At 38.9% G+C, this 18,844-nt stretch overlaps 1 protein-coding gene across 1 annotated transcript in view; it reads left to right on the forward strand.

Annotated features, from left to right (window-relative positions):
- Positions 1-11,738, forward strand: part of LOC101549264 (calcium-activated chloride channel regulator 4-like) — a 28,193-nt gene extending 16,455 nt beyond the window's left edge. The window contains exons 9-14 of the mRNA XM_004603622.2: positions 506-612; positions 4,417-4,632; positions 5,324-5,588; positions 7,587-7,754; positions 10,560-10,802; positions 11,323-11,738. Coding sequence (XP_004603679.2) covers positions 506-612; positions 4,417-4,632; positions 5,324-5,588; positions 7,587-7,754; positions 10,560-10,802; positions 11,323-11,738 — 1,415 coding nt within the window. The remainder of the gene's footprint in view (positions 1-505; positions 613-4,416; positions 4,633-5,323; positions 5,589-7,586; positions 7,755-10,559; positions 10,803-11,322) is intronic.
- Positions 11,739-18,844: the final 7,106 nt, after the last annotated feature.

Here is an 18,844-nt window from a genome sequence, read left to right on the forward strand (position 1 = left end):
TGGCTCCAATAATTAATAGGATTTTTTAAAATGTCTCTATTCTTACCATTTTTCTCTCTTCATTACCAGTATCTTACTTAATTTAGCATCTCCTTAACCTTTCTAATTTTCTGATATTGATCTGCACTGCCTAAAAAACCTGAAAGCCAACCTTTTCAGACCTGTATCTTAAATAAAAGTAAATAATTCCCACAAAGGGCTGTGTGGAATCTATGACCTTTAATACATTTAATTACAGCAATTCTCTTGTATTTTATGATAATTTGGTGTATTTCAACCAGCTACAATTTTTATAAATGAAGGACAAAAGTAACTCATACTTCCTAGCTAGAAAATTTTGAGTTAATGCCTCTGATCAATTTTTTCTCTTACTTATTGGGGTCTAATAACACATTGAAACAAACAAACCTATAGTGTGTGTGCTCTACTATGTTATTAATCACTAAGATGTCATTCATAGTTACACATCTTATAGGAATCACTCTAATTTGTATTTATATTTTAGGAGGAAAGCATTTTTTTTCTACTGATGCTTCTGAGAACAATGGCCTTGTGGAAGCTTTCTCAGCCCTTACATCAGAAAACACTCCTCTCTCTGAAAAATCTCTTCAGGTCAGAGTTCTTATTTCTTGACAATTTGTTTGGTCATAGTCTTAATCAAAAAAAAAATTTGAAAAAAATTTGGTTTTGGTTTTGAGCTATATATTTTTGACAAAGTAAATTTTTACTTTAAATCTTCAGCCTAAAATTATGTATATATTCTGTACTTATGTCCCCTAAAAGTACAGAATTAAGTGATGAACAAACAGGCATAGAGTTTCTTTTTCCTTTCCCACAGGGTTTGGTAAAGGAATAGTAGCATGTCAAATTTCCCATCAAAAAGTAGATATTGCCCAAAAATATAATCCTGTCTTCTATCAATGTGTAAAAAAATGACATACTTTTAAGATTTGCTCGAGTTTCACTACTATGGAATATATTCAATTAAGTGAATAAACACAAGCACAGGATGTGAAAATGGAAGCAAAAGAATAATTATATATAGATATATCACTATATATGGATCTATAGAGATGTGTGCCTATGTTCCCCTTTTAATTTTAGTGATAATTTTCACTGATCTTCATTTCATTCTTCTCTCCTCTTTACTCAACTTTTTCACCTATGTTTTAATAACAACATTTAATAACTGCATTTTCTAGATTTGGGTTAAAAAACTGCATAAACCCATATTCTTCTTTATTCATGACAAAAATAAAATGTCCATAATCTATTTTCTTCAGAGTATTTTATAAACTTCCCAATTTATTTTTTATCTATTTACACCATCTCTATCGTGGGTTTTTTTTGTTTTGTTTTGTTTTGTTTGCTTTTTGAGTCACACCTAGCAATGCTCAGGGATTACTCCTGGATCTGCACTCATGAATTACGAATTACTCCTGGTGGAGCTTGGGGACCATATGGGATGCCAGTGATTGAAACCTGGTGGGCCGTGTGCTAGGCAAATGCCCTACCCACTGAACTATTGCTCCAGCCCCTGTCATGTAACTTTGTGTCAAGAATCCTGACTTCTAACTCTACCTACAAGTCACCACCTACATTAAAACAGATATGATCACCTAAACAAATTTGCTTTCTGCCACTTTCCAACCCACAGGAGCACAGAACTTGTAGGATGCAGGGATAAACTAATAGTGTAGATTTGTTTGGAGATCTGATATATCCTACAAAACAGATAAAAATTGGTTCTGAGATCTAGCTTTGAAGTTGGTGAAGAAGAAAGTGAAAGAGAACAAATTTTTTGAGGGTTTCAATATGGTTGACAAAGATGATACCACTCACTGAATAAAAATAATATAAAGCTGGGGCTGGAGTGATAGCACAGCGGGTAGGGCGTTTGCCTAGCATGCAGCCAACCGGGTTCGATTCCCAGCATCCCATATGGTCCCCTGAGCACTGCCAGGAGTAATTCCTGAGTGCAGAGCCAGGAGTCACCCCTGTGCATCGCCAGGTGTAAGCCAATAATAATAATAATAATAATAATATAGAACTTAACAATTTATGGAGATTCTTTTATGCTCCTTAATAATTGGTAGCTGGTAGCTAAAATTGGTAGTCGATAGCTGGTAGTAAAAAATTCTCATTATATTTTAAATATTTTTGAATTCCTATTGCAGTGATTTTCTAACTTATTTTCTAATGATAGGTTTTTGGTTTTTCGGTTTTTCTTTTTGGATCACACCTGGCATTGTACAGGGGTTACTCCTGGATCTGCACCCAGGAATTACTCCTGGTGGTGCTGGGAACTGAACCCGGGTCAGCGCATGCAAGGCAAACGCCTTACCCGCTGTGCTATCATGCCAGCCCTTAATGATAGGTTATCAATGCAATATTTAAAATACATTTTGTAGTTTGTATTTTGAATATTTATTTATAATATTTTTGCACTTTGACCAGAGTTGAGGTGTGAATGATATTCCTTGGTATCAATAAATAAACAAGTAAAAATTGACAATAGAGAAGTGATTTGGGGAGCCACACCAAGCAGTGCTCAGGGATTTCTCCTGGCTCTGTCATCAGGGATCATCACTCCTGGCAGGCTCTGGGGTCAGTATGAGATGCTGGGGTTCAAATCTGAGTGAGCTGTATGCAAGGCAAGTGCCCAACTGACTGTACTATCACTTCAGCCCCTGGAGTCATGATTTTAAGAAGTATTTTGTGTTCTGTTTAACTTTTTAACTTTGAGTAGATGGTAGAATACTAAAATTGACTATTTGAAAGAAATTTTAAAACATAAGACCAGAATTAATAAGTCAGCTAGAAAGGATACATTTGTCTGTAGGATATTCCTAATGTTTTAAGAATGAATTTTTTGAAACATATGAAAGGCACAGGAAGACAGCTTTTGCTCCTCATGTGAAATAACAATAGAGATTTTTTTTAATTTTATTGAATCACCGTGAGATAGTTACAAGCTTTCGTGTTTGGGTTACAATCTCACAATGATCAAACACCCATCCCTCCACCAGTGCATATTCCCCACCACCGATATCCTGGGTATACTAACCTTTCCCACCCTCCCCCTGCCTCCAGGGCAGACAACATTCCTCTCTCTCTACTTTTGGGCATTGTGGCTTGCAACACAGACACTGAGAGGTCATCAAGTTCGTTCCATTATCTACATTGGGCATGCATCTCCCATCACAACTGGTTTCTCCGGCTGAATCATTTTCTTAATGATCCTTTTTCTATTCCATCTTCCCTCTCCCCTTCACTCGTGAAAACCAATAGATTTTTTAATAAATAATAGGAGAACGTTTTGGAAAGAAAAATATGGATTCAGGTAAATGTTGGGTAGCTCTTGGAAGAAGACTGTAACTACGTAGAAGTATGTTACAATAATCTGAAATTTTGGGAACTCAAAAGAGAAGGAAACTGCTTTTCATTCAGTGATTTTTTATAGTATTATCGTGCAGTCAAAACCTTCTAACTTTCTTACGGTTTTCTGATAGGGAATCTAAAACGTGTCATTTATACTTCTATTTAATGGAATAGCAATGCTGTATCCACAGGACTAGGATCTTAGTCAGCAAAGATGATATTAGAACACATTCTTCATGTTATCTCTTAGGTAAAAGTATATGTGGTTTGGGATTGAGTTTCAGAGAAATGGGACTTCCCATCACTAAAATGACATGGGTGGAGTTTATGTTCTTACGGAATGGCTGAACTGGCTCTCCTTGACTAAGAGCTACCCACAGACTTAAAGAAAACCTCCCTACAAAGAGCCCCTCAAGAAAAGCTTTTATATCTAATATTCTCAAAATTCCAGACTCCATGGATATGTTTACTTTCCAGAGTTGTTTACTCGACCATGTGAGAAAATTCATTCCAAGATTTCAAATCAATAAAATATCCCTACGTGCTTGTCGCACTATTTGATAGTGTTGATGGCCCTCTTGAGCTTCTCCCACCCTTTACCTTATTTGATTTCAATTTAAATACTCTGCCACAAACAAGAAGTATTAAGTGATCATAAAAATAAATAAATCAATGATAGCATACACAGGCACACACATGCATACACACATACCAGCTAATTCATACTTGAAGTGGGTAATTGCCATGACAACTGAGAAAAGAAAAACCTGGTGAAACCCTTAATTGTAGAGACAATGGCCCTGCTCAGGTGCATTTTATCATAACCCGTTCCCTCCTCAGATTATATATATCTGCACTTTCTGACTAACAACTCTCATATAATAATCAGCTGTGAGAGAAATCAAAAGCCTAAGGTTGTATGCCATATGTAATTTTGTTGTGAGGCCAAAAATTAATAATTACATTTTTTTAAAAATGAAAATAAATAGAAGTAATCCCTTCTCTAGTTGCTAATTCAAAATTTTATTTAAACAGCTTGAAAGTAGGGGTCAAAAGCTCAACCAAAGTCAGTGGGTAAATGACACTATAATCATTGATAGCACCGTGGGAAAGGATACATTCTTTCTCATCACATGGGAGAAAGCATTACCCCTCATTTCTCTACGGGATCCTGATGGAACAAAGATGGAAAATTTCACAGAAGATAAAGATTCCAAAATGGTCTACCTCAGTATTCCAGAAATGGCAAAGGTAATCAGTCTTTACACTTTCTTAAAAATTTGTTTCAAAACTGGAAAATCTTGTATATAAACATAGATGTCAATACTTATAGCATATTCAAAAAAGTAAGATGAAATAGAACAAATCTGCTATACACACATGATCCTGAAAATTATGATAGGGATGGAAGAAAGAACTAATGCATTCTAAGTAAGAAACAAACAATATTTTAAGCAACTTAGAATAACTGAGACTATAGTAAGTGAATGCACTACATAGTTATTTAATGTATAGTTTTGAGAAGTAGAAAGCATTGGACCAATTTGTTGGGAATCACAGCTGCTCCTGGCTCTGGGGTCAGCAATTTCATCTGGGTTGGCCAAATTCAAGGAAAATACCTTAATCCCTGTACTATCTCTCCAGCTCCTAGAATTATTTCATAAACACCATTATATCATAGACTGTGGAAGTTGAGGCCAAACACATGATAAATTTTCAAAAATTTATTCTTCCTAAGGTTTCAGAAAGTTGAATATGCATTACAACAGATAGTTTGTCCAAGTTGTTTCATCTCTCATTCTATTTTGTCCTCCAATCTTTGAAACTCTCAAGCCCTGTTTATTATGCAACACACTTGTAAGGTATATTTTGGAATAAGAAAATAGGATACAAAAAAAGAGCTTGATCTTGGATACCTATCATATTTCCATTGAATTTTTAGGCTGGCATTTGGACTTACAGTCTTCAAGCCAAGGCAAACGAGGAAATACTAACTATTACAGTAAATTCTCGGGCAGCAAATTCTTCTGTGCTTCCAATCACAGTGAATGCTAAAATGAATCAAGACACAAATAAATTCCCCAACCCTATGGTTGTGTATGCAGAAGTTCTACAGGGGTTTGCACCCATTCTTGGAGCCTCTGTTATAGCGATCATTGAATCAGATCATGGAACCACAACTTTGGAACTTCTGGATAATGGTGCAGGTAATTCACAGGTTTTCAATAATGAAACTATATTTTCAGTTAAGGAACAATAGGACAAACACCAGAAGAATTGATGAATATTATTGATGAACATCAGGATCCAAAATAAATCTATCTAGGTAAAACCTATAAGTGACTATCATATAGCTTACACATGGTAAAAACTCAGTAAATGTTATTTGCATTGATATCTATAACAAGTGTGGCTGGAGCGATAGCATAGTGGGTTTGGCGTTTGCCTTGCATGCAGCCGACCCAGGTTTGATTCCTTCATCCCTCTCGGAGAGCCTGACAAGCTACCAAGAGTATCCCGCCCGCACCACAGAGCCTGGCAAGCTCCCCGTGGTGTATTCAATATTCCAAAAACAGTAACAACAAGCTTCACAATGGAGACATTACTGGTGCCTGCTTAAGCAAATCGATGAACAACAGGAGGACAGTGCTACAGTGCTATCTATAAAAGAACTGTCATTATTGTTTGTCATATACACAACCAATATTTCTTTGTAAGTTAAGGATGTCACATTCAAGCTATTGAGCACAGAACACTAAGATTCTTAACAAGTGTTCCATCATGTTTTAAATGCTTGAAATATCATTATGAAAGATTAGACAGAAGGATAAAACACAAGTGGTCATATGAGGTTAAGGGTAAATCTTGAGTCCTTGGTAGGGAGTGACAGGCAAAGTGATTCCCAGGAGCTGAAACAAAATACAACCTACAAAATACAAATAATCCTGGGAGCTGAGGCTCAAGAGCAGCAGAACTGCTACAAGAGAGTTAGAAAGTCCTGGGGTATCGGACACCAAGTCTGACTGGCAGAAAATAAGATGAGGTGTTGACCATCGTCTTCTGTCTCCTCGTTTGTATGGGTAAATGATGCTTAAATCTTTTTTTTTTTAACAAGCCTCTAAATTGTTTTCAGAAATTCACTTTCTTTTAAGAGTTCAGTAGGCAAAAAAAATTGTAATATAAGCATTTGACTTATCAAAACTTTCAATTAGTGTCTTTGCAATGCAATGGATTCAATCCATTTATAACCATCATTGACTCAGCTTTTTGAAAACTTTAAAAAGTACAATAGTTCCTTTTTCCAAATTCCTCTGTAACACATTATAAATTACTTGCCCAAATATCAGTGATCCTATCCTGCTAGCCATCTCCACCTGGACTCTGTGGGACTACCCAGGTCCAGAGAAACGCTGACGGACAGCGCCAAGCAGCCTGCCACAGTGCACCCTCTAACTCTTAATACACACTGAATAGGGTCCTTTACTGAGAAGTTTGAGAAATTTGTGTTCCATTTGTGATCCAGGGTGGGACACAGATTCAAAATCCTTATCATAAGAGCCTTTGACTTCCATAATAAGCCTTCTGTAAAATGTGTTTACCACTTAAGAAGTGCAGTTCTTGTATTATCAAGAAATATACTTTTGAGAGGGTATTTCTGACCTTCCCCCTAAAGTTTTTTCTAATAAAAGATAAAAGTTTTGCAATGTCAGACTAGGAAGTTAATGGATCACAGTGATCAGGAAATAAAGTTTTTTTTAAGTCAAAGTAATCTGTTCATGACTAAAGTGGAATTAAATTCTATGCAACAATACTTTTTTAATTTAATATTGTTAAATGGGAATTCATTAAATTTGTAAAGACACCTCAATATGTTTAAGTAAAGTAAGATGGCAAGTCATTTAAAAAAACTTGGTTGAGAAATGGTAAAAAGTTCCATGATAGTCTGCTCATAATTTTGTAAGATAAAGAAATTTCAGGTAAAAATATCAGCATATGTAATATTATACAAATATATTTCAAGCATATATTTATATAAAAATATACCACTAAACATAATAGTAGGCATATTATATATGTATATAAATTACATATGTGTATATCTCAGACAGAGCTCAATCAAGAGGTTGTAATATAAACAAATGTTTAACTTCAAAATGCATACTTTTCTTTACAAAAGCAGTTCACTCTTTCTTCTCTAAAACTAGGTGCTGATTCTATAAAGAACGATGGCGTCTACTCCAGATATTATATAGATTATAAAGGAAATGGTCGACATAATTTAAAAATACGGGTTCATGGAGGAGCAAATGCCATGAGAAGCTTAAGACATCCCCCAAATACAGCAGCATTTGTACCAGGTTGGGTGGTTAACGGTGAGTACTTCATAATGACTTAAATCTTGTGCTGGCTTAAATAGTTATGAGTTGATATTACTAAAGCTCCATACATTTTGAGTATTTTGAGGATTTTTAGCAAATTATTCATAACAAACAATATACCAATGATATCCTAAAATGTTTAGAACAATATTACAATACAAAACAAATAATTTAGGGCCTGCTATTCGAGCAGGCTTCGGTGGTGTATGGGAAAATTCAAAATAATGGTAGTGGGAAAGTGTAATGGTGGTAGGATTTTTATTGGAATATTGAGTGTAATCAATTATTGTGAAAAACTTTATAAAAATAAAATAAAATTTAAGGAATAAATAAATGAATAAAGCTTCATACAGTTTATAATTCTAAGTGCAGTTTTTTCATTTCCTATAATGAAGTTCACAGTCATAAAGGTATTTGCCTCCAAGTTAACATAATTTTTGGTACAATGTATGACATCTTATAATCAATGAATAAATCTAATCCATTATTACATTTTTTGAAGGATATTACTATATTATCAACAATATCCTTAATTTTCAGTTTAAGATTAAGAAATCAGGTGAATATATTATGTGCTTAAATATAAACCAATGCAAAATTTATCCCTCAGTTATATACAGTATAAATATATAGAAATATAAACATAGATTGAATGATTTAAGTTATAAGACAAAAAAGGTTTAAGTAAGGTTATGATAAAGATTAAGAATACTGTTGGATAGCATTGGGTTGTCCTTGCTCCTCCCCCCAGAGAGCTTAAGGGTTATTGAGCCACTCCCACAATAGTGCTCCTGAGGCAGACCCAATTCCATCACTGTATCACTGTATCACTCTCATTCCATTGATTATCCATTTGCTTGAGTGGGCACCAGTAACATCTCCATTCATCCTAGTTCTGAGATTTTAGCAGCCTCTCTTCACTCATCCTTCCCAATGGTGCCACATTGGAGGCTCTTTCAGGGTCAGCGGAATGACTCCCATTGTTGTTACTGTTTTTGGCATATCGAATACACCACGAGGAGTTTGCCAGGCTCTTCCCTTCTCGGTAGCTTGCCAGGTTCTCCGAGAGGGAGAACAAGACTATAAGAACTAGACTATAAGCTTCTGGGAGCTTTTTTTTTAGTCTCCGGATCTTGGCCATTGATGGGATAACATGGAGCCCGGGGCAGATTCTGGGTGTGACTGCCTAGCTACTGGAAAATGGGGGATCTGGGTAGAAGAGGCCCAGTCCCAATCTGAGCAGGCTTGAAGATCTCAGCCCTGGGTCCTGCACACTTGAGTTCCTCTGGCGGTTCCTTCATGCATGAGGCTCGACCAAGCGTTTGGAGAGTAACCTTGAGCATGGCTGTGGCTGGGTTCCAGAGGTTGATTGGGCTCTGCTTGGGTCACGGAGGCAAACTCAACCCGCCCCCATTCCAGGGGCCCTGGTGAAGACAGCAAGGTGTGGGGCAGAAGACTCTACGTTGCTCTCTTCAGGGAGCTTTGTTTTATAGCCTCTGGATCTGGGCTGATGATGGGATTGCATGGCGGGAGGCAGGGAGGAGGGGCGGGGGAGGCAGACTTAAGCCTCAGTTGCCCTTAGTTTCTTGTACTGCAAAAGCAGGGTCCGCTGGAAAGACTTAATATACCCAGGGCAAGCTGTGAGCTACGCTGGCATCGAAATGTGCCAGGTTAAGCACATAATACTTAACTATAAGTTAAGGGCATGGTCATGGACAAACTCAGTCATGACCCAAAAAGAAGTAACTGAATAAGGACCCTACTGGTTAGTCTTTCTAACCTGGCCTGAGGACTGTGGTCTGGAATACACAGTGAGATGTCCCAAGGAAGAGCCAAGCTGTAAGCTTAATATATCTCTTACTCTGTTCATATAAGTCTCAGAATGGAGACATTACTGGTGCCTGCTTGAGCAAATCAATGAACAATGGGACGACAATGTTACAGTGCTACAGTGCTACTGTGTTCACACAAAATAATTAGAAATACTATAAGAAGTAAATTTACTATGATTGTTGAAATAGATTACTTGCTGAAGAAAGGAGAAAGCAATACATTCTGGATGGAATCCCACCCTTGAACAGATCTCCTAGTGATCTGGGGGTAATCTCCTCAAATGAGATTTTGTCCTTGAGTTAATCTCCTGAAGGAGTGGCTTTACCTCTGCTTGTTTTTATGACAATGTTCAATTGTACCTCTGTGTATTCCCACCCTTCAAGGGGTAAGAGGGGCCTAGAAAGTCGGGACTAGACGTTGAAGACTAGAAAGTCAACGACTAGAAGGAGGATGAGAACTGAGACTTTGGAAACTGTGGGACTTTGGAACTAGAAGGAGGACTAGGTGATGACGATGACTGGAAGGACTTGGAGGTCTACAAGGAGACGAGGATGCTACAACTATGATGACTGGGAATATGGCCAAAGCTACGACTATGATGGTGAAGTAAGGGGAGAGATCAAACCACGCCAGAGAGGAGAGAGAAATAAACTGACTACTGACTGGTCTGGGGCCCACGTCCCTGCTTCTCCATTTCTCCACCTATCATCCATCCACCACAGTGGGCTGGCCTGGAGAGGAGGTTCTCAGGCAGGAATGCTCAAGTTCCTGAGCAAGTCTCACAATGGAGACGTTACTGGTGCTCCCTCGAGCAAATCGATGAACAATGGGACTGCAGTGCAGTGCTGCAGTGCAGTGCATATTTGGGATGACAGTAAAGTGGTACTAATAGGGAATTCATTTCATTAAGTTCTGAAAAGTACTTGTACATTTTGCCCATTAAATAACAGGAATTTTTTATTCCAGGAGAAATTCAAGCAAATCCACCAAGACCTGAGACTGATAAGGACATTCAAACAAACGTGGAGAATTTCAGCAGAATGGCAGCTGGAGGTGCATTTGTACTTGAAGGTGTTCCACCTAATTTCGATCCCTCCTTTCTTGACTATTTCCCACCAAATCAAATCACAGATCTTGAGGCCACACGTGAGGGGAATCTGATCACTTTAACATGGACAGCACCAGGAGATGATTTTGATATTGGAAAAGGTAAGAATGAAATTTTATGTGGAGTGAAAGATGCTTATTTCAAAAGCAAGAGTAAAAGTGGGTGAAATAAAACTGTCTTTAATTGATAGCTTTTTAATGTATTTGCTATATAAACTCATGTTTAAGTCATTAAAACAGAGCACACTTTAAATGCTGCAATTTTTCATACAGAGAAGTAGCATCGGGCAAAAATCAAAAATCAAAATTCATCTTTTACTTAAAAATACTAGTTTTTGGAGAGTAAATATTGCTTAAGTGATTTTTATTTCTTTTTGGGTCACACCCGGCATTGCACAGGGGTTACTCTTGGCTCATGCACTATGCACTTAGGAATTACTCCTAATGGTGCTCGGGGAACTGTACGGGATGCTGGGAATCAATCCCAGACCAGCCGTGTGCAAGGCAAATGCCCTATCTCTGTGCTATCACTTCAGCCCAAGTGATCATTTTTCAAGCGAGAAAATAAAAGGGAATTTAGTATTATATGCTCTGTTTATTAATTATATGTAATTTTTTTTAGTTCGGAGGTATATCATAAGAAAAAGTGGAAATATTCTTGATCTGAAAGACAATTTTGATAATGCCCTGCAAGTAAGCACTAAGAATATGATACCAAAGGAAGCTAACTCTAAGGAAACATTTGCATTTGAACAAGACAATGCAACCAGAGAAAATGAAACCCACGTATTTTTTGCCATTCAAAGTGTGGATGATAGTGATCAAAAATCTGAAATATCCAACATTGCACAAGTAGCATTGTTTATTCCTCAAGCAGATGATGACCAAGAGGAAAATCATCCTAGTTCTGGAATTAGTACTTCTACTGTGGTGTTGGCGGTGGTTGGAACTGTGGCAGCTGTTTGTATTATTGTCACTACTACTGTTTGTATCGTTAAGAAGAGAAGAAGTTCAAATACACTTACTACACCGTTTTAAAAAACAATAACAATGATTGAAAAAAAAGGACATTTATGAATTTTCGAATTCACCCTTGTGAATTTGAACTCATAAAATAATTTTATGAGTACTAAACGAATACTTTTATTAAATTCAAACACACAAGGGTATTTGAGAATTATAAACTAATGCTAAAGTTTCAAAATTTTATCTACTCACCATAAAATGTGATGAATATGATGACAAGCGTGGTAATATAGAGAAAAATGGAAGCTAAACCACTTAAACTCTATAATATTCCAAAATGATGATAAATCCATTTAAAATAATAAATTTTAAATGATGAGTAAAGGTTGTCTTTAATACAATACCTCATTTTATATAATGTACAAAAGTGTCTTATAATGCTTGTACTAATGCTAACATAATGCTAAAATGTCATCAAGAAGTAAAAATTGTTTACCTGAATAGTCAAAAACAATAGCAAGTATTTGAGAAATAATGGGTTTGGTTTTGGTACATTGAAATGTAAACTGATGTTACTATTATCATGGGCTGGAGTGGTAGCACATCAGGAAGGGCGTTTGCCTTGCACACGGCTGACCCAGGTTCGATTCCTCGGCCCCTCTCGAAGAGCCCGGCAAGCTACTGAGAGTATCTGGCCCATATGGCAGAGCCTGGCAAGCTACCCATGGCGTATTCAATATGCCAAAACAGAAACAAGTCTCACAATGGAGACGTTACTGGTACCCACTTGAGCAAATCGATGAGCAATGGGATGACAGTGACAGTGACTATTATCACCAAAATTTTCTCATATGCAACTATGTACAACACAAGGTCATGCTTACCACAATGTATTAATATGGAAGTTGTTCACAGAAATATCAGTTAACAGATGTCAAACATAGTTTTGCTTATTTCAGTTCAATAAATCATAGAGAAAAGAGTATATATCGATGTTTGCGTTTTCATTAAAAAGTCCTCCTAGGATGGGGATGTGGCTCAAGTGGTAGAGAAATGCCTACATGAGACCCTCAGTTCCATAGGCAGCACCACATGGCTCCTGAGCCCACCAGACCTAAGCACTGTTCAGCCTACCTGTGGCCCTCATCTTGCGTGTCATGGGCGTGTACACTCGCACACATGCACACACACATCATATCTATCTGTGGATTTTTTCTTTCATTATTGCACAAAATTACTGAAATCCATTGTAGCATAACATAGCCTCAGGTAGTTTAGGTTTATTAGGTTGCTCCCATCACAGTGCTCCCTTGCCTCTGCTTATTTGTAACTTCTATCTTTGTGTCCTGTTGACTTGTAAATATTGTTTTTCTCTTCTCCTTGAATCCTTTGCATAGTTTTGTCAGAGCCATGTCCTTTTGTATGGGCATAGGAAGACAGTAGCAAATGCTATGCTTTTGTAACCTGGGAGTCATTTGATTCTACATGATATTTTCCTCCTGGGCATCTGTTCTCTCAATCTAAGCCTCAGCTGCCCTTACTTCCTAGCATCCCAAAAGGCAGGGCCCCTAAGTGGGACAGGATGGACCCTAGGCAAGCGGTGAGCTATGTGCTACCCTGGCATCAAGACTGGCCTGGCCAAAAGTGCCTAAGGCTTAACTATAAGTTAAGATCTTGGTTGTGGACAAATGCTGTCATGATCCAAAATGTAATAACTAGATTTGGGCCCTGTTAGGGTTATGAATGATTAATCTGGCCTGAGTGCTGTAATCTGTGGCAAAGACATTCCCTGGAGAGCTGCCCTACAAGCCTCAATGTATCTCTTACTGTGCCCATACATAAATAAATAATATTGAGGTGTTAATTAAGATGCTAGGAAGAGGGGAATACCTCTAGGTGGTGTTTCCTTTGAATCTTTTTTTTTCATACTATTCTTTATTTTTTTTATTATTAGTTTATTTTTAATTAGAGAGTCATCATGAGGGTACAGTTACAGATCCATACATCTTTGTGCTCATGTTTCCCCCATACAAAGTTCGATAACCCATCCCTTCACCAGTGCCCATTCTCCACCACCAGTAAACCCAACATCCCTCCCCCTCTCCCCAGTCCCGTCTCCCCCCACCCCACCCTGCCACTATGGCAGGGTATTCCCTTTTGTTCTCTCTCTCTGATTAGGTGTTGTGGTTTGCAATAAAGGTGTTGAGTGGCCATTGTGTTCAGTCTCTAGTCTGTATTCGGCCCGCATCACCCTTCCCCCACATGACCTCCGACCATATTTTACTTGGTGGTCCCTTCCCTGAGTTACCCAGAATGAGAGACCAGCCTCCAAGCCATGGAGACAACCTCCTGGTACTTATTTCTACTATTCTTGGGCGTTAGTCTTATAGTCTATTATTCTATATTCCACAGATGAGTGCAATCTTCCTATGTCTGTCTCTCTCTTTCTGACTCATTTCACTTAGCATAATACTTTCCATGTTGATCCACTTATATGCAAACGTCATGACCTCATTTTTTCTAACAGCTGCATAGTATTTCATTGTATAGATGTACCAAAGTTTCTTCAACCAGTCATCTGTTCTAGGACACTCGGGTTTTTTCCAGATTCTGGCTATTGTAAACAGTGCTGCGGTGAACATATAAGTGCAGATGTCACTTCGACTATACTTTTTGGCTTTTCTGGATATATTCCCAGCAGTGGAATTGCTGGGTCAAATGGGAGCTCAACCTCTAGTTTTTTGAGAATCGTCCATATTGTTTTCTAAAAGGGCTGAACTAGCCGGCATTCCCACCAGCAGTGTAGAAGGGTCCCTTTCTCCCCACATCCTCTCCAACAGCGGTTGCTTTTGTTCTTTTGGATGTGTGCTAGTCTCTGTGGTGTGAGGTGGTATCTCAAGGTTGTTTTGATCTGCATCTCTCTGACGATTAGTGATGTAGAGCACTTTTTCATGTGCCTTTTGGCCATTCGTATCTCTTCCTTGGTAAAGTTTCTGTTCATTTCTTCACCCCATTTTTTGATGGGGTTGGATGTTTTCTTCTTGTAGAGTTCAACCAGTGCTTTATATACCATTGATATCAACCCCTTATCTGATGGGTATTGTGTAAATATCCTTTCCCATTCTGTAGATAGTCTTTGTATTCTGGTCACTGTATCTTTTGCGGTGCAGAAGCTTTTTTGTTTAATGTAGTCCCATTTGTTGATCTCTTTTTTTACTAGGGCTTTCTTATGTTGATTTTGCTACCAGACTGGGTGCAGCATGAGCCCAGAGGGCAAGTAAGGGGAGACAAGTAAAGGGAAAGAGACTAGTGAAGAGAGATAATTCCTGAGAGCGAGAGCGGGGATGAAGGAATGAGGGACTAGGAGAAACAGAAGGGATCCAGGAATGAGGGGCAGTGTGAGACTAGAATGGGGAGCTCAGGGAGACTAGAACAGGTGCCTGGAGAGAATGGAATGAATGGCAACTGATCAACCAACCGGCTTGACCCTCTTTTCCTCTTTTGTCTGCCCCATGTCCTGGGCTGCCCCGGCTGGGCAAGCTGCCCGGGGCGATCCCCCCACCTCCCAGGACCCATGCGTGGCCAACGGGAGAGCCACTTGGGCTCTCCCCCGGCCACCCCTGGCAGATGCTTTCTACAATCCATGTTTTCAGGTAAGGAAAACTAAAAATAGTTTAAACAATCCTTGTTTAGCATTAAAAGTCATAGCAAAAAGTAAGAGCTCTGGAAATAAATAAGATGACTTAAACTATGTTGCTTGGGAAGAATAGGTTCACATTTTAGGTCAGACTGATTGCCAGGAGTCCTAAATTTGCTAACAAAATGGACCACAGAGTATGGAATCATGATCTGTCATGTGCCAAAGAATTTCCATTTATGAGTGTAAATGAGATTCCCAGTTTACAAGCACATGGCCACTTTGTTCCTCCAACCCTAAGTTTTCTTACTTAGCCAAGATAGGAAATAAATCCAACTGCCCAACAATAAATAAGTGGATAAGGAAAGTGTGTTTTATATACACAATGCAATACTACTCAATAGGGGAGAGAAAAGTGAAATCTTTCCATTTGCAACATCAAGACTAAAACAGGAGGGAGTCATGGTACACAAAATAATTCAGAAGAAAGAGAAGTATCAGGGGATATTATATTCATATATGTTACATATAGTCTTTATTCAAAAATCAGGAGCAAGGAGAAGATTCAAAGGGCTGGAAAACATGTTTTGGATGCCAGAGGCCCAGATTGGATGGATCTCTGGCAACCAGCTGGTCCTGGAAGCACTTTCAGAGAGTGACCCTGAGCACCAAGCCAAGAAAGACTCTCAAAAACTGATGTGGCTCAAAAATGTAAAAAAATATATACAATGAATAAAATAAAAGAATCTCACAAAATCAAATCATTAGAAAACCCTGGCTTATGACAACAGTAGAAAGGTTACCGGAGCCCTTGGAACCAGCACACCACTTGTCCTGAAGGTGGGTCAGAGAAGCAGCGTGAGGTCCCCAGCACCTTCCAGCCCTCGTGACTGTTTCCAGTTCCCCTAGTCCCTTGGAACCAGCACACTGCTTGCCTGCAGGTGGGTCCGAAGAGCCCTGGAACAAGGGCACATTTCACAGCAGTCCCCAGCACCTTCCAGCCCCCTAGTGACCTCTGAGTCAGGGGGTGTGGCCTCCATGTTATGGGCGTGGCCTCTCAGCAAGGGGGCGTGGCCTCCTGTGGGGTAGGTGGCAGCTCACCTGGCCACAGTTATTTTCTTCTTTCTCAACACTCTGGACTCATATCTTGACCTCCATCATCAGGAAATAAGAGAGGACACAAGGAAATGGAAACATTTCCCCTGCTCATGGACTAGGAGAATTAACATTGTCAAAATGGCAATACTCCTCAAAGCATTATACAGACTCAATACAATCCCTATAAGGATAACCATGACATTCTTCAAAGAAATGGACCAAATACTCCTGAAATGCATATGGAACAACAAACCACTGCGACTATCTAAAGCAATTCTTGGGAAAAAGAAGATGAGAGGCATCACCTTCCCCAACCTTAAACTCTACTACAAAGTGATTATAATTAAAACAGCATGGTACTGGAACAAAAACAGAGCTTCAGATCAATGGAACAGGGTGGAATATCCTTACACACACTCTCAAACATATGATCACCTAATCTTTAATAAGGGAGCAAGAAATGTGAAGTGGGCCAAGGAAAGCCTCTTTAACAAATGGTGCTGGAAAAACTGGAGAGCTACATGCAAAAAATATGGGCTCAGACCTCTACCTAACACCATGCACAAAGGTCAGATCAAAATGAATTAAAGACCTCAACATCAGACCAGAGTCCATCAGATACATTAAAAACATGGTCGGCAAAACCCTCTGTGACACTGAGTCTAAAAGCATCTTTAAAGAGGACACTTCACTGGCCAACCAAGTGGAAACAAAGATAATCAAGTGGGACTATATTAAACTGAGAAGTTTCTGCACTGCAAAAGACACAGCGAACAGAATTCAGAGGCAATCAACAGAATGGGAAAGGATATTCACCCAATACCCATCCTATGGGGGGTTGATATCAAGGATTTACAAGGCACTGGTTGAACTCTACAAAAATATAACATCGAACCCCATCAGAAAATGGGGTAATGAAATGAACAGAAACTTTCTCAAAGAAGAAATCCAAATGGCCAAAAAGTACATGAAAAAAATGCTCTTCATCACTAATCATCAGGGAGATGCAGATCAAAACAATGAGATATCACCTCACACCACAGAGACTGGTCCATATCCAAAAGAACAAAAGCAACCGGTGTTGGTGTGGATGTGGGGAGAAAGGGACTCTCCTTCACTGCTGGTGGGAATGCCGACTGATTCAGCCATTTTGGAAAACAGTATGGACGATTCTCAAAAGACTAGAAACTGAGCTCCCATTTGACCCAGCAATACCACTCCTGGGAATATATCCCGGAGATGAAAAACAGTATATTATAAATGACATCTGCACTTGTATGTTCATTGCAACACTATTTACAATAGCCAGAATCTGGAAATAACCCGAGTGACCTAGAAGGGATGATTGGCTAAAGAAACTTTGGTACAACCCAGGTTGGCCACATGCAAAAGAAGCAACTTATTCCTGTCCTATCTCTCCATCCTCATAATAAATAGTTCTTTATTTGTTTGTTATAAAGTCAGCAAGAATGAAGGAAAAAAAAGGCAAAAATTTTTTTCATCAGAGAGATTGTGTATGTGGGTATTCCCTATTGAGGCTTCTGGGCTCTCTTCTTCATCCATCCTTGTGTGGGATCTGTGCTGTTTCTTCATGTTGCTGTGGTAGTATGGAGGTGGATCCCTCCAGTTCACTCTCAGTGTCCCCCTCTCACTGCAGGGGAGTATTCTGGACGAGCTCTGTCAATGGTGGTCTCCTTTATCTCCTTCAAGAATACTAACTTCCTCTTTGGTGCTCCTGTGTGATTTATGTGGGGCCTCTAGTGCAGCTTCGGGGATGTGTTCCTTTACATTAGGCTCATTTAGATTCTTGTGTTCACTTTCATGTTGGTGAGTTTAGGGAGTATTTTGGTTGGAGTAGGCTAGTGGACTATTGGCCTAATGTGTATGCTATAGCCAAGCTGTCTTCGTAAGAATTAGATAATGGAGGTTGAAATATGAGTCCCAGGAGGCCATGACCACCCCCCCCACCACCACCTCTGTACCTGTGTAGTTGGTACCATTTGGGAAAAGGTCCTGAGTTAGAGTTCTAATTCCAGCGGACTTCTAAAACCACAGGAGTTCCTTCTGGCCTAAGTGCGAAGGTGGGCAACTTAGCCAAGAAGGGGTGTTCTAGACTGCTGTGATTGCTAGCTTGGAATGCTGCTTTGGAGCCAAAATAAATAAATAAATAAATGACATAGAAGATTACTCACATTGGAAGGTCTGAACATAAAACAGGAGCTCAGAGGAGGTAATTAAAAACAACACAGCATTATTAATTACCCTGGTAGTAGCAGCAATCGCAGTAAAGAAAGGAGTGTGAGAGAATAGAGAAAATTGGTACACACATTCTTTGAAAAATCTTGATTATTTGATTAAATAACGTGAAAAGAAGAATAGGCACTGAAAACAGCAATATTTGGTTATGGAGCTTATGATTTGTTAAAGAAGAAACCTTAAATGT

The sequence above is a fragment of the Sorex araneus genome, chromosome 5 (genome assembly GCF_027595985.1).
Source record: "Sorex araneus isolate mSorAra2 chromosome 5, mSorAra2.pri, whole genome shotgun sequence".
Lineage (NCBI taxonomy): Eukaryota > Metazoa > Chordata > Mammalia > Eulipotyphla > Soricidae > Sorex > Sorex araneus.